General features: G+C 46.6%; 1 protein-coding gene across 1 annotated transcript in view; it reads left to right on the top strand.

Moving 5' to 3' along the window:
* Positions 1-16,675, top strand: part of LOC124788671 (dynein axonemal assembly factor 4-like) — a 129,117-nt gene that overhangs the window by 66,887 nt on the left and 45,555 nt on the right. The window contains exon 4 of the mRNA XM_047255953.1: positions 1,485-1,750. Coding sequence (XP_047111909.1) covers positions 1,485-1,750 — 266 coding nt within the window. The remainder of the gene's footprint in view (positions 1-1,484; positions 1,751-16,675) is intronic.

Raw genomic sequence — 16,675 nt, 5'->3', positions numbered from 1 at the left:
AAGAGAAAAGTGAATTTGACTATGATTCAGTAAAAACATATATCAGTTTTTCTCAGCTTGGCTATATGAATGAAATATACACTCATTGCCATGTTTTGAGGTAGCATGGAGAACCCAAGGGAATCTGCTGTTCATCTGACAAAGTTCGCCTGGAAAGAATACAAGACCCACCAGAGCCATTGACAGAGTTATTAAGTGAAGATCATCCACTATTGAAACACTTTTTGGTGAGGGCTCAGTAAGGTGGCAATCCCCATGTGCAAGAATTCTTGGACATTTTATTAAACATTGACAAGCTTATATTGCCCAAACTTAATGGATTAGTGCCTCTGTCAGAGAGTGTTTGTTTAATTGTTCCTTCAGTGGAGGAGCTTATTCATTTTGTTTGTGGAGATGTATCCCAAATAACAAGTCACAAGAATTCTTGGTTTTGTGAACAAGCAACACTGACATCCAAGTGATCAAGTAGCTGCTATAAAACAGAGCATATTGGAAAAAATTGATGGTAATGAGGTGGTGTATTGATCCTATCAATTATCCAGTAATGTTTCTCAACTCCCTTGCTACATCCAGACTCCCCACACATAATACTGTTCTGAAAGTGGGTCTTCCGATTATGCTGCTTCAGAACTTAGCCCCTCCAAAGCTGTCATTTTGTAACAATATTATAGAAGCTGACATTGTTATGGGCTGTAAAGCTGATGAAATAGTTTCATACGTTGCGTACCCCTCGTTCCCAACAATTTCCCTCTCAAGTTCAAACACATGCAGTTTACCATGAGCATATGCTTCACAATGACCATCAACAAATTGCAAGGACAGATGCACTGAGCTCTCAGCATCAACCTCAGGATGAACTGTTTCTCACATAGACAACTCTACGTAGCTTGTGAGTGATTCACTAGCTCAGATGACATGTTTATAATGGCTCCTATGGGCAAAACATCAAATGTTGTATATAAAGATTTCTTTTTAATTTTTGTAATTCCCTTAAATACAACACAAGGCTGTCCCCCTATTCGGGTTTTTTGATATTCCATACTTCAAATATCTGTATCTGCACTTAACAAATACATCAATTCTTTACCATTGCACCATTTTGACAGCTTCACCTTCAGTCTTTTACATATGTTTTTCTCACTGATAATAAGCTTCAGGATTTTTTAAAATCCATGCGGGTTCTGGATGCACATGTATGAAGTCACAGGTAAAAGCTAGTTTTAAATAAAAAATACACACTTCATTATTTATAATTGTTTCCTTATAAAGAAAATTTACATTTTTGTTAGTTTATAGCCTTATTGTTTGTATTTATTCGTTAGCTCTTGGATCTGAAACTAAATGTGATACTGTGTACTACTTAACAATGAATAACAAATGTTGACTTAAGACTCCTAATGTAGGTTCACATCATTCCAGTATAGTAAGAACACAACGTTGTTTGTTTTGTGTAGTAACTTTAAATACTGCTCTATATTTTTCAGCAAGTAAGAAAAAACAGTTGAACAGTGTAAAAGAACGGTCTACTAAACAAAAGATTTTTGCAAAAGGTGAAAGCAAAGATAAAAAATGCATTAACAATAAAAATGTTTCTGATGAAAAAGAATATAAAGAAGCTAACTTGAAGAAAATTTTCCGCGGTGAGATACCAAAGCCAGCACCAAGAAAATCTGGGAAAATTCATGTTAGTTTTACTCCTAGGGTGTTTCCAACTCCCAAAAGAGAGTCACAGGAGAAAGAAGAGCAGGAGGTAAGATGCTCAAACAAAAATAATGGATGTAAAAGTTAGCTTGTCTAATTCATTCAGTCAGATCTCTGCAATGCAGTGCACTCACATTATGTACAGAATTTTACATCGAATGCGGCAGAAAAAGTGACAGTAGCTGCAGGGCAGGCACGAACCCTTAAAAAGAAAATCAGTCATCCATATTTAATTTTTGCAACTAGTGGTTGGTTGGTAGTTAGTTAACAATAAGACAAACAAGACAGATATACTTACTGGTGTTAATGGAAAAGACAGTTCGTTTAAGAATAGTATTTTGATTTGTTAGGTGCAAGAGAGAATCTGCTGTAATTACCTATTGGGGACTACATGACATTGTTTTTGTTCTTGGGTTTCATTGACTGAGCCCTAGGTATAGCCTTCCTTATATTTTCATTACGATATTCTTGACAACAATGTTCATAATACAGTATATCTTGGTGGAAGAATTCCCCTTGCTCACAGGAATATGCCTATATGTATGTACTCTTTGAGCTTTCCCCTGCGGGTCCAGGGTAAGAATAGGCCCGAGGTACTCCTGCCTGTTGTAAGAGGTGACTAAAAGGAGTCCCTCCCCTTCAAGGGGGTAGTTTGCGCGTGCTTCCGGATACGGACGGTTCAACTACTTACATTTATAGTCATTTTGGTTTCTTGCTTATTCTGGTTTCTTCCTTCCTTTGTTTGTTTCCTTTCTTTGTCCTTCTCCCTCTCTCACTGTCTTCCTTACTTTTTACCTTGCCTTCTTCTCCTTGCCTTCTTCTCCTTGCCTTCTTGTCCACCCTATGGTCTGTCCTTTCTGTCCCTCTCTCCCTGTTTTTTCCTATTCTTCTTTCCTCCCTGTTCATGCCTGAAGGCCGACCACGTGTTCGCATGCGTAGCCATTGACGGGGTAATTTAATTTCCCATCCTGGGTAGACTAGTAAGGCACGCACGTACCCCCTGGTAAAGGCCAGGCCCAGGAAGGGGTGATTGCCTGAGCTGACACCTTCCGACCATGCCGATTGGTCCCTCCGTCCGTTTCTTGGGAGGTGTGACCTGAGGTGTAAACATTGACCTAAGGTAGGAGCGCCCTCTGAGAGGGTCCCCACAAGGAAGGAGCGCACCATCAGAGACGCTGGCAATCATGGGGGATTCATCCGCAATGGATTTCTCTTCTTCCTCTCTCTTGACTTCTGCCCAAAAACAGAAACTTGACCAGCCACCAGTGACAAAAGTACTACCGCCTACCCCAAAGTTCCTCATAGTTTCTAGATCTGAGGACAGAATGGATTTTTCATCTGTCAACACTTTCGTTATTCAGAAGGGCGTAGATGCCATAGCCAGACCTGTCAAGTCTTGTACCAGAATGCGTAACGGTACCTTGTTGTTGGAAACTGAGAGCGCCTTTCAGGCACAAAAACTCCTACAGGCCACACTCCTGTACACGTTCCCTGTCCGAGTTGAGGCTCACAGCACTTTGAATTTGTCGCATGGTGTGGTATCTACTAGATCACTTGACGGATTGACTGACGAGGAGATTCAGTCATTCCTCGCTGAGCAGGGCGTGACGGCTGTCCATAGGGTCATGAAAAAGGTCGACAGTGAACTTGCACCGACCTGGACACTTTTCTTGACCTTTGATAGTGTTCAGCTGCCGTCATGCATCAAAGCGGGCTATGAGGTTATTTCTGTTCGCCCCTATGTCCCGACACCTACACGCTGCTACTAGTGTCAACATTTTAATCACACCCGCCAGTCTTGTTCTAATGTGGCTAAATGCATCACTTGTGGCAGGGATGAGCATGAGGGTGACTGTCCACCTCCGTCTCCTCGTTGCGTGAACTATCAGGGTGACCATGCAGCGTCCTCCTGCAACTGTCCCATCTACAAGGATGAACGCTGTATACAGGAAATTCATGTCAAAGAGAAAGTGTCCACCTCGGCTGCTCACAAGCTATTTGCTAGTAGGAAGCCCACGCTGCTCCCAGCAGGGAAATACAGTACTGTCCTCACCTCTCCTTGGCATACCAGTGAGGTGTCGATGCAGACATACGATCTGACCTTTAACGCTACGGTCATCCGTTAGGCCAGTGCTAATATCGCCCGGTCAACATCTCCTCTTCCTCCCATCACCCCTAAGACACAAGCACCTTCATCAGCTTCGGCCAAGTCTAAGACCCAGAAGTAAGATGCACGGGCCTTCAAGAAGGGACTGTCCCGTGAAGACTTCCTACGTACCCCGAACTCCCAGTGATCGACCAGTACTTCGACTAAACGACCTTCCAAGAAGGCTCATAGGAAGCAATGTTCTCCTTCTCCGCCACAGCACGTTTCTTCTCCTGCGCCACCCAGCGGTTGCCGCCCCAGGCCGTCATCCATTTCGCCTGGCCACACCGCTGGTAGCCAAACATCTGGCCGTTCACCAGCAGAGGAAGCTCCTCCTCCCGGCCATCTAAACATGGTGGCCAACGAACCTATTGAAAAAGTGGACGATGACTCTCCACCTATTGATAGCAGCAGCAGTGCTCGCTTGAAGCCAGGCCCTCAGCGGCCTTCGAAGTGACCCCTTTTTGCTTCTTCTTTTTCTTTTTCTTCTCACAATGGCACTTCTTCACTGGAATATTCGTGGCATTCACTCCAACCAAGAGGACTTAAAGTTGCTGCTAGCTTGCACTGTCCACTCGTAGTAGCTCTCCAGCAAACAAAGCTATGCCCATGCGATCGAGTTGACTTGGCACACTATGCCTCTGTGCGTTTTGACCTACCCCCTGTGGCAGGTATTCTGGCTCATGGAGGGGCTATGTTGCTGGTCCGGAATGATATCTACTACGATCCCATCACATTGTACACCGACCTGCAGGCAGTTGCCGTCCGAATTACTCTCCCCACTTTCACATTTTCCATTTGTACCGTTTACACTCCATCGTCATCTGCCGTTACTAGGGCAGACATGATGCAAATTATTGCTCAGCTACCTGCACCATTTTTGTTGACTGGAGACTTCAATGCCCACCATCCCCTTTGGGGCTCTCCAGCATCCTGCCTGAGAGGCTCCCTATTAGCAGGCATTTTCAACCAACTCAATCTTGTCTGCCTCAATACTGGCGCCCCTACTTTTCTTTCAGACACAACTCACACCTATTCCCATTTAGACCTCTCTATACGTACTACCCAAGTTGAACGCCGGTTTGAGTGGTACGCTCTTTGTGATACATATTCGAGTGACCACTTCCCTTTTGTTATCCATCTCCTGCATCATACCCCATCTCCCTGCTCAACTAGTTGGAACATCTCCAAAGCAGACTGTGGGCTCTTCTCGTCCAGGTCGACATTTCAGAATCAAAACTTTGCAAGCTGTGATAGTCAGGTCGCACACCTCATGGAAGTCATTCTCACTGCTGCTGAATATTCCATCCCTCATACTACTTCTTCTCCACGTCACGTACCGGTCCCATGGTGGACCGCAGCATGTAGAGATGCTTTACGTGCTTTTCGACGTGCTTTACGCACCTTTAAATGCCACCCTACGATGGCGAATTGTGCTAATTATAAACGATTACGTACACAGTGTCGTCGTGTTATTAAAAAAAGCAAGAAAGCCAGCTGGGCTGCTTTCACAAGCTCCTTCAACAGTTTCACTCCTTCTTCTGTTGTCTGGGGTAGCCTGCAGCGGCTATCTGGCACTAAGGTCCACTCACCAGTTTATGGCTTGACGGTCACGAATGACGTCTTTGTGGACCCTGAGGATGTCTCCAATGCCTTTGGCCGATTTTTCGCAGAGGTTTCGAGCTCCGCACATTACCACCCTGCCTTCCTCCCCCAAAAACAGGCAGTGGAGGCAAGGCCACCTAACTTCCGCTCCTCGAATCATGAAAGTTATAATGCCCCATTCACCATGTGGGAACTTGAAAGTGCACTTGCCCGGTCACAGTCCTCCACTCCACGGCCTGATTCTATTCATATTCAGATGCTGAAGAACCTTTCTCCTGCAGGTAAAGGTTTTCTTCTTCATACTTATAATCACATCTGGATTGAGGGTCATGTTCCCACATGCTGGCGTGAATCTATTGTTGTCCCAATTCCTAAGTCAGGGAAGGACAAGCACTTGCCTTCCAGTTATCAACCCATTTCCCTTACCAGCTGTGTCTGTAAGGTGATGGAACGAATGGTTAACTCTCATTTGGTTTGGCTGTTCGAATCTTGACACCTACTTACCAATGTACAATGTGGATTTCATAGACGCTGCTCTGCTGCTGACCACCTGGTTACCTTGTCAACTTTCATTGTGAATAACTTCTTGCAGAAGCGCCAGACAGTGGCTGTGCTCTTCGATTTGGAGAAGGCGTACGACACCTGTTGGAGGGCGGGCATTCTCCGCACCATGCATACATGGGGCCTTTGCGGTCACCTCCCTTTTATTATTCGTGCATTTTTAATGGATCGACAGTTCAGGGTACATGTGGGTTCTGTCCTGTCCGACACCTTTCACCAGGAGAATGGTGTGCCACAGGGCTGTTTTCAGCGTCGCTCTCTTCGCCATAGTGATCAGTCCAATAATGGATTGCCTCCCAGCTGATGTATCAGGCTCCCTTTTCGTGGACGATTTTACCATCTACTGCAGCGTGCAGTGTACATGTTTCCTGGAGCCCTGTCTTCAGTGTCGTCTTGACCATCTTTACTCCTGGAGTGTCGCCAATGGCCTCAATTTTTCTGCCAAGAAGACGGTATGTATTAACTTCTGGCACTACAAAGAGTTTCTCCCGCCGTCCTTACATCTTGGTCCCGTTGCTCTCCCATTCGTGGAGACAACAAAATTTTTAGGTCTTACATTTGACAGGAAACTTAGCTGGTATCCACATGTGTCATATTTAGCTGCCCGTTGTACCCATTCCCTAAATGTCCTCCGTGTTCTCAGTGGTACGTCGTGGGGAGTGGATCGAACCATCCTACTTCACCTGTATCGGTTGATCATCCGCTCAAAGCTGAACTATGGGAGCTTTGTATACTCCTCTGCACGGCCATCCATCTTACGCTGCCTCAACTCTATACAGCATCGGGGGTTACATCTTGCAATCGGAGCGTTCTATACTAATCCCATCGAGAGTCTTCATGCTGAAGCCGGTGAATTGCCACTAACCTACCAGCGCGATATACTGCTTTGTCGGTATGCCTGTCGGCTATTATCAATGCCTGACCACCCATCTTATCGTTCCTTTTTTGATGACTGTCTCGACCATCAATACGGGTTGTATGTACCTGCCCTGCTAACCCCTGGAGTTCACTTTCGTCGCCTCCTTCAGCACCTTGATTTTTCACTCCCTGCAACCTTTAGAGTGGGTGAGAGCCAAACACCACCTTGGCTTCAGGCTCAGGTTTACATTCACCTTGACCTCAGCTCGCTCCCAAAGGAGGTTACCCCAGCCTCGGTATACCGCTCGCGGTTTGTCAAACTTCGTTCGAAGTTCATTAATACAATTTTCATTTATACAGATGGCTCTAAGACCAATGACGGTGTCGGGTGTTCTTTTATTGTTGGGGCACACAGTTTCAAATACCGGCTCCATGGCCATTGTTCGGTCTTCACAGCTGAGCTATTTGCCTTCTATCAGGCTGTTCTTTACATCCGCCGCCACCGACATTCTGCTTATGTCATCTGCTCTGATTCCCTGAGCACCATCCAGATCCTCACTGATCCGTATCCAGTTCACCCTTTCATGCACCGGATCCAACGCTCTCTTCAGCAGCTGGCAGACGACGGTTCTCTGGTTACCTTTATGTGGGTTCCTGGCCATGTCGGTATCCCTGGGAACAAAGCTGCAGATGCTGCGGCCAAAGCTGCGATCCTCCAGCCTCAGATAGCTTCATGTTGTGTGCCTACATCTGATTTTAGCAGGGTCATTTGTCAGCGCATTTTATTGCTGTGGCATGCCGATTGGTCTACACTTACTGAAAACAAGCTTCAGGCCTTGAAACCTCTCCCCACAGCTTGGACGACCTCTTCATGCCCTTCTCGGCAGGAGGAGGTCGTTTTGGCCCAGTTACGGATTGGACACTGCCGGTTCAGCCACTGCCATCTGCTGACGGCTGCGCCGGTGCTGTTCTGCCCATGTGGGCAAGTGCTGACGGTACGCCACATTCTAACATACTGTCTGAATTTTAATACACTGTGCACTGATCTTGGGCTGCCATGTACTCTGGATGAAATTTTTGCAGATGACCCAGGAGCAGCTGCTCGCGTTCTTCGTTTTATCCCCTTGACAAACCTGTGTATGGACATTTGATTATGCTGTTTCCTTTTAACCCCTTGCCTGTTAATGTGCCTTTTATAGTATTGTCCATTTTAGCTGCTGTTTTAACATTATTCCTCACAGTGCGTTCATAATTTAGTCCGGGCGCTAATGACCACCGACCACTGTAGCTGCGCCCCCCCCCCCCCCCCCCCCCAAAAAAAAAATTATTTTTTAAAAGTTATATATTGTCAAATTGTTTACAAAACTTGACAATATTTTTTCTCACGCAGAATTTATTTCTCTTTGACCAGTCCCACCTCTTACAGCTCGCCTCAGAACTCAGAATCTCTACTATCCTAAAGCCCAAGAAGCAGGGAAACTCAGTATACTTCAATCTTCAAAATTACAACTGATACATTTGTCCCACTAGTGCTTCCACTGTTCAAAGCATTTTTTGTAGTCATCTTTAAAAATGGCTGACAGCTCCTCCCTCATTTTTTCTTGACTTTTCAATGTTGTCAAATTAGTGTCCTTTGAAGACCCTTTTCGTGTGTGAAAATAAGAAAAAGTCGCAAGGAGTCAGGTCAAGCGAGCACAGTGCATGGGGCAATGAAACCATGCCATTTTTAGCAGAAAACTGTCTAACAGAGATGGCTGTATGTGCAGGTGTGTTGTTGTGGTCTGAGAACCAGTCTCCTGTCTGCCACAAATCAGGTCTTTTTTGTTGAACACTGTTCCACAATATTCTTAAAACTTCCAAATTAGAGATTGATTGACAGTCCAATCTGGTGGAACAAACTCTGAATGAACTATTCCCTTGGCTCAAAAAAGCAAATCAGCATTGTTTCGATATTTGATTTGACGACATTTTTTGGACAGGGTGACGATGATGTCTCCATTGGCTTGATTTTTGCTTTGTTTCTCAGTCATAACCATAGTATCTGGATCAGTTTCAAGCTGTTGTTACAAAGCACAACATGTTTCAACTCAACATTCCTTTTGATTGTCGATCAGAACCTGAGGAACAAACTTGGTAGTAACCCTTTTTGTTCCCAAATCTTCTGTTGAAATTTGCTGAACCAAGCTTTGAAACTCTGGACAGTTGATCAGTTGTCTGTCAATGATCTGTGAGCACAACCTCTCAAATTTTTTCAATATTTCCATCAATTCGGGCAGTTGATGGACATCCAGAATGAGGTTTGTCATCAATCAATGTGTCTTCATTTTTAAATTGAGCAACCTACTCGTACACTTAAGTTTTAAGCTGTTTTCCCAATTAAAATAGTTTCAGCAGCATTTTTACTGAGTAAAAAACAAAACTTCACAGCTGCACATCATTCACTTAAACTCGCCATCATAAAAAAAAAGAACAAAACAGTACTAGCAGAATCAATCACTGCAGATGAATGAAACAAGTCAGGTCAACAACACAGGTGGCACTGAACTGGCAATGAGATGCACTATGCACACCTAACAGCAGAAATGCGTGCTACAAAAGCTCCGCTCAGGGCCATGTTATTCCAGTTTCTTTTTGGTATCCCCTCATATAATGGAATTAAGACCATAAAAATTTGTGCCAGACCACGACTCAGACACGGATTTGCCATTTATTGCAAGCAGTCACCTTACCATTAATCTATCCATGCACAGCTCACAGCCTCACCCAACTTCCACGTCATCAAGTATGTGTCTACAGCCTGCAGTCATGCATCCTTTATGTGTATTTCTGTACAGGGAGGCATTTTTAATGTATGAGTGCAGGTTGCAAACACATGGTTGGCAGCATATGGGAGTTGGATCTAGCCGTGAGTCATGCTCAGATAGCCTAAGGGTAAGGTGACTGCTCATGATAAGCAAGAAATCCAGATTAGAGTCCCAGTGTGGCATGAATTTTCATTATCGTCATTCCATTATACAGCTGATGGTTGTCCATATTCACAGTTGCAAATACATTTTGTATATTTTATAATGGCTGTAGTCACCACAGTACCTGTTCATTCGGACATGCATGCATGTCCAAAAGAAAATTGCACCATACTTCTGAACAACACAGGCACTGTATTATTGTCTAGAACTTTAGCTTTGCATTACATAATCAGATGATTGAAAATGACTTTTTACTATTATTCTGCTGCTCTGTCACTTTTATGTATTTTGTTAAGATATGCACTTTTGTTTGAACTCTCATGCGATGTTTCTCAGTCTTATCAATCTTAACATGATTCTCAATGTCAGACTTTCCACCATGTCCAATAGCAAAGCATGATTTGCACAATGTATATTCTACACTTTTTCCACTGTCAGTGCGAAAATAAACTCACTATTGTATTGCTGTCAAAATTACAGTTTTGTTTTGGCATGATGAAATAATGAACATGAATCATTACTACCACCAGTGCAAAACATGAACAGTAAATAAACAAAAATGGTAGAACAAGTTGTACCAGTGGTGCTTCATAGTAAGGGAATATGGTATAGTTGTAGGTAAACAACTAGAATTCTCTCATATACAGATTTATTCACACTTAGCGTCTACACAGATACAAGTCCGGAGGCTAACTGCCGTTAGCGTCCAACATGCTCTCCAAAGCCCTCTCCTCAAAGATAGCACACTTACACACAGAACAAATATCGATTTTTATGGCGCTCTACGCCACATAGTACGCCACAGAAGCCCCCCCTCCCTCCCCCCGCGCAGTATGGAGTACGTCCCTGTGAATGGGGGGGGGTGAGAAGTTAGGAAGGTAACGCACAGTTCTTCTGCATCAGGCGGAAGCGGTCAACTGGTAGGAGACCGGGGGGTGAAGCCCGGTACGTCGACGGTGAAGTCAGCAAGCGACGCCGGTGGCTGAAGACGACGTCCCGTCCTGGAGTGAAGGTGTAGCACTTCGTCAGCCAGCAGGCGGAGAATCACCTTGCCAGAAGGCCTAACAAAGGCACGCAAATTGCCACACGCAGCACTTCTGCTCAACTTAAAGCGGCGCACCACAGGAGATTCTGCACTTCCTCCCTCAATATTGTCACACGCAAGTACCACACACACTGTATCGCCATCTACAACAACAGATAATTTATGTATGTCATCAGGGTGCACATGTGTTGTGAATTCTTGGATGGCACCTGTACGAGCAATGGTAAGGAGGCAGGGAGGTGTGGGAAAGCCATGACAGGGGGAAGCATCTGCTAAGAGGGGGGTGGCAGGTGCACTAGACTGTGCAGGAGACAACCTCGGGCGATCAGCTGACAGACGAGGGAGCGTGACCGAAGGCAACGAGGAGCCAGCATGGGTTGAACGGCGTGACAAAGAGCTGTCACACAAAGATGGTAACACAATGGTAGAATCCGAGTGGTTGGCAGTTCGACTGCGAGGGCTGTGAGGAGTGAAGCCCCGAAAAGATTGGCCACTGGAATTAGATGAACGTGGAGAAGGAGCAGTGCTCGGCAGAGAAACACGCTGTGGAAAATCAATACCCAAATGCATGGTGTGGGAAGATGGATGGCCGCTCGAAGCAGGAGTGGGAGAAATAGGGGCAGAATCAGGGAGTTTCACCTGAGGCTCAATGAAAGCTGGTTTCACTTGGTTGAGTAAGACCGTGGTTACAGAGTCTTTTATGAGGAGATCCATGTTATTCTCAGAGCGTTTGACGACCTTGTAAGGACCTGTGTAGGGTGACTGAAGCGGGGCTTTGACTGAGTCGTCTCTGAGAAACACGTACTCACAAGAGTCTAGCGTGCGCGGTACGTACACGCGCGGAGGTGTATGAGCAGCCGGAGGTGGCGGCTGAATTTTGCTGCAGTGCAAGCGCACCCGCTCGAGAAGTGAAGGTAGTTCAGAGGGCCGTGGAAGTGGGGTCGGAGTGACTAATTCTCCAGGCAAAACCAGAGGTTGGCCATATACAAACTCGGCTACGGACCCCTTGAGGTCTTCCTTGAAAGTCGCACGAAGGCCAAGAAGCACGAAGGGCAGTGCCTCTGCCCATAGTGAGTCATGGCAACGCAGGGCAGACTTCAGGGTGCGATGCCATCTCTCGACAAGCCCATTGCTTTGGGGGTGATATGCAGAAGTATGAATTTTGACAATACCACACATTTTACATAAGTCAGAGAAAACTGAAGACTCGAATTGTCGCCCCTGGTCAGTGGTGAGGTAAACAGGTGAGCCAAATCTAGAGATCCACGAATCTAAGAATGCTCGACTTACTGTCTCAGAGGTAATGTTCGGAATAGGCACAGCCTCAGCCCACCGAGTCATCCTGTCAATAGCTGTAAACAAGTAACGGAAACCCTCGGAGGGGGGCAAAGGGCCTACGAGGTCGACATGAACATGGTGAAACCGGCCTGGAGGTTAGGCAAAACAGCCAAGGGGTGGAGAAGTGTGCCTGGATACTTTGTTCTGTTGACACACCACGCATGCCCTTGCCCAAGACTGACAGTCACGGCGCATGTTTCTCCAGACAAACCGTTCAGCTACCAGACGGGTGGAGGCTTTGACACCGGGGTGTGCTAATGTGTGTAGTTTTTCAAAGACCTGGCATTGAAGGGACTTAGGAATGAATGGCCGCAACGTACCAGTCGATTCATCACACCACACTAAGTCAGATATGCCAGGGAAAGTAGAGCGTACCGGTTGGAGAGAGGAGCTGTGGTCTGAAATTAACTGTATGGTATCGGGGTCTGCCGATTGCAACCGAGGTAGGTCCGTTAAGTCAATTAAGGTTGTGACAACACCAACACGTGAGAGAAAATCAGTGACCACATTGTTCGCTCCTCGGATGTGGCGAATGTCATTTGTAAATTGCAAGATGTAATCGATGTGACGAAAGCGTCGTGGGGGCGGATCAGCCGCAGGATTTTTTATGGCAGGAACCAACGGCTTGTGATCAGTGAGCACATAGAAATCTCGTCCCTCAACATCAGTTCTGAAGTGTCTTATGGCCTCGTAAACTGCAAGTAGTTCTCTGTCGAATGCTGAGTATTTCTTCTGCACGTTGTTTAGCTTTTTTGAGAAAAACTGCAGGGGGGTCGTAACATCGTTGTATGTCTGACTCAGTACTGCACCGATAGCATTGTCACTAGCGTCAGTAGTGATAAACATTGTGGCATCCGCCCATGGGTGAGCAATAGTGACAGCGGAGACCAACAGCTATTTGAGTTCATTAAATGCCTTGTCCATGTCTGGTGTCCATGGTACCTGGCGGGTGCCAGACATTTGTGGGCCAGCGAGAGCATCTGTGAGAGGAGCCTGCACCACAGAAGCAGCTGGCAAATGTTTCCGGTAATAATTAACTGTTCCGATGACCCTGCGTAATTCCCTGTAGGTCTGAGGGCGTAGCATCTCGAGAACAGGCTTGATCTTGTCCTGTGGTGGTGTCAGACCGTCCGATGACACAACATAACTTAGGAATGTGACGGATGACTGGTGCAATTGAGTCTCTTTATTGTTCAGTTCAATACCAGCGGCTGCTAAAATATCTGTCACGACTTGAACACGCTCCTCACTCTGTTCTAAAGTAGAAGCAAAAACCAATATGTCGTCCATATATACGAAACAAAAGTCTAGATGGGATAAAGTTTGATTAACGAAACGCTGCCATGTTTGGGGTGCATTTTTCAACCCAAACGGCGTAAATTTGTATTGGAACAGCCCGAAGGGAGTGGTTATGGCAGTCTTGTCAATGTCCTCCGGAGCCATAGGAATCTGATGAAATGCATGCTTACAGTCCAAAACAGAGAAGTACTTTGCACCTGCGAGCACATGATTGAAGTCTGCGATGTGTGGGACCGGATATTTATCAATGATGGTGCGGGCATTTAAACGCCTATAGTCTCCGACCATACGCCAAGTACCGTCTTTCTTTTGGTCAAACAGGATAGGACTAGCCCAGCAACCGGAAGAAGGTTCAATTATTCCCTTTTGTAACAGATCGCCCAATTGTTCTTTTGCAATTTTTATAAATTCCGGCTTGAGGCGGCGTGGACGTTGCAATATGGGCGGCCCATTGGTTAGACGTAACCGATGAACTGTGCCATTAGTGACTACTGCAATACATGGCGCGGCACAATAGTCAGATGTCTGTGAAGCGGAGCAGGCAGTGGCGGACGGGCCAAGCTGTGGCACTGAGGGCACGGAAGTACAGGTGTGCCACCCTCTCGTAGGCTGCATAAAGGCTGCACACGTGTTAACATGGGCGAGGTTGGTACACTGGTTCTTGGTAGCGGGCCGTGCCGCTACGAGCGCTGTAGGCACGAGTGGGCGGACAGCAGATGGCCGTAGTTCATTGCCACAAGCTTGGCAAGTTAATTTTCCATTCAGAAGCATGAGCACTTGGGCATACCCTATCATTACAAAAGGGGGTGCTGACACAGTTTACAGAGCTCACAACATTGTCGTTAACGTGCGCGGGCACGGGAACACCAGATTGGCACGGACTGACCTTGTCTGTAGCCAACGAGTCGTCTGCTTGTAGTGCCGCGAGGCGTTGTTGTATGGAGGCCAACTCGTGGTGTATGTCGCGGAGATGCAGCAGCATTTCCATACGTTCCATCCGCAACTTAGAAGACTTGGCGCACTCCACTAGCCACTTGTTTGTCCAAGATTGCAGCTCCAAGGATAGGTTTACACACTTCTTAGCACAGCACACATGTTTGGTGTTAACCGAACTGTCACTCGGCGAAGCAAAAGGAATATGTTTGTTAAGGGAGGGGTAAAACACAGTATTTTGCACAAAATCTAGTGACAACTGATAGTGCTTGAGGAAATCAATTCCGAGAATAGGTTCTTCAATTGTTGACACTAGAAACGTCCACTCCAGCTTGCACTCGGGCGAAAGTTTCACTGTATACAAAGTGGAACTCGAACACTGTAGGGTAGACAAGTTCACTGCACGAAGTATTGTTTTCTGAGGTTGCACTTTATTGGTTGCTAGGCGAACCAGCAGCAAAGAGACGTCTGCGCCAGTGTCTACCAAAAAACATACACCTGATCGTAAATCGCGAACGTAGACTCGACCACACTTACTGTTATTGTCCGAAACAGAGTGCAACGTGGGATGGTGCCCGTTGTTTACATTGCAGGAGGTGGCACCGTAGCCTACCTGCGGTTGGAGTTTGAGTAAGAACACGGTGAATGGCATTTGCGAGCTTGCTCCCTGAATCTCGCGTGGAAGAAACAGTAAGGTTGGGCGGGCCTGTGCCCTTGTGGGTAGTTGCTAGGTGACGGAGTATGTGCCGCAGAGTCTTCCACAGAGGCCGATGCACTGTCGTTGCGAGGAGTTGAAGGTGCAGGCAGGATGGCTAGTTTAAAAAACTTGTTATCAGCAGCACCAGACAAGGGCGTGGCGTCAGAAAGCGTCTTAGTGCAGTCACGTCCAGAATGCAGTGCACAGAGCTCACGTTGCCTGGCGAAGTATGCTCTGTCGGCGGCGCGTAAACGTTCATTTACTGGCCTATCTTCATACGCAGAGATTGCAGTCTGGACAGGCAAAGGCAGCTTTTCAGTCCAGATTTCTGCGAGCGTGTCATCAGGCATAGCTTGCTCATCGACGAGAAGACAGATGCAGCGCCACAGCTGGGACGGAGACCTGTCGCCGAGACGCTCTTTGTAGATGAGCTGTTGCACATTTTCTCTCCTGGTTTTAGAGACGCACTCCAGTATCGTTTGTTTCGCCACAGCATACTTCCCTGCTAGGGTGGGTGCTTTGACCAGATCATAAATTAAATCGACGCGGTCGTGAAGATGGTTCATGAGGCAGGCGAAGCATGTGTCATCGTCCAAAGCACAGACATTGAATGTTTGCTCAACCAGGTTAAACCAGAACTCCGGGTGAGCGGGTTTGAAGTCTGATAATTTCGACAGCTTCGGCACTGCAGTCACTGTGGAGGTGCGCCTATTACTTCGGACAGAAGTAGAGCATGCAGAAGATTGCGAGTCCGGATTATTGGCGTCCCGTAATGCGGGAATCGCGAAATTCACTTGACGCCAAGGGGGCGGCTGAGAAGCGACGGACGCTCAAATGGTGTGAGGATCGTAGTCAAAATGTGCATTCTCATTGACGTGGTAGCTCGGAGAGAAGCCACAAGTGCTTAAGTACGCCGGTGAATGTCCGTTATGCACACAGTATTCACTCGACCGTGAGTGGTGGGGCTGGTTGTAGATGTCGGAGTAATTACTATCCAGCACAGAATTGTTGACCTGATTAGAAGCAACACAAGGATCCCACACACGTCCACTAGGATGCACACTCGGTGTGATATTTGCTGTTTGGCGAGCATTGAACACCTGTTGACTATCCGGCGCGGAAGGATACACACGTGGCGGGAACTGATTCGAGTTTGAATTTACTACTGTATTTTCCAAAGTAGCAAAACCTCGCTCGACGCCACGAACTGTATTGAATTGTGTGTTCGACACAGGAGTAGAAATGTTCCGACCAACACTCTGTGGAGAACACGTGGGAAGGTCCCGGCTAACAAAGCCAGAGTCCACGACCGTTGGCGGTTGGAAGAACCTGGTGGCACTCGATGAATTCCACTGCATGTTCTGGCTGAAGGATTCCGAAGAGTCTTGCGGCATGTCCACTACGACGGCAGGAGTGCTGAAGAGATGTTGCTGGAATCCGGGCGGCAGTGAATGCGGAAAGGCCATTGTCTGGAGCTGAACAAAGACCCTCGCGATCGCGGAGAAACCTGCGCGGTAGGCGTGTAA

This window comes from Schistocerca piceifrons, chromosome 3 (assembly GCF_021461385.2).
Source record: "Schistocerca piceifrons isolate TAMUIC-IGC-003096 chromosome 3, iqSchPice1.1, whole genome shotgun sequence".
Lineage (NCBI taxonomy): Eukaryota > Metazoa > Arthropoda > Insecta > Orthoptera > Acrididae > Schistocerca > Schistocerca piceifrons.
Note: the sequence above shows the minus strand (reverse complement) of the source record. Positions and strands in the feature narration are given on the sequence as shown.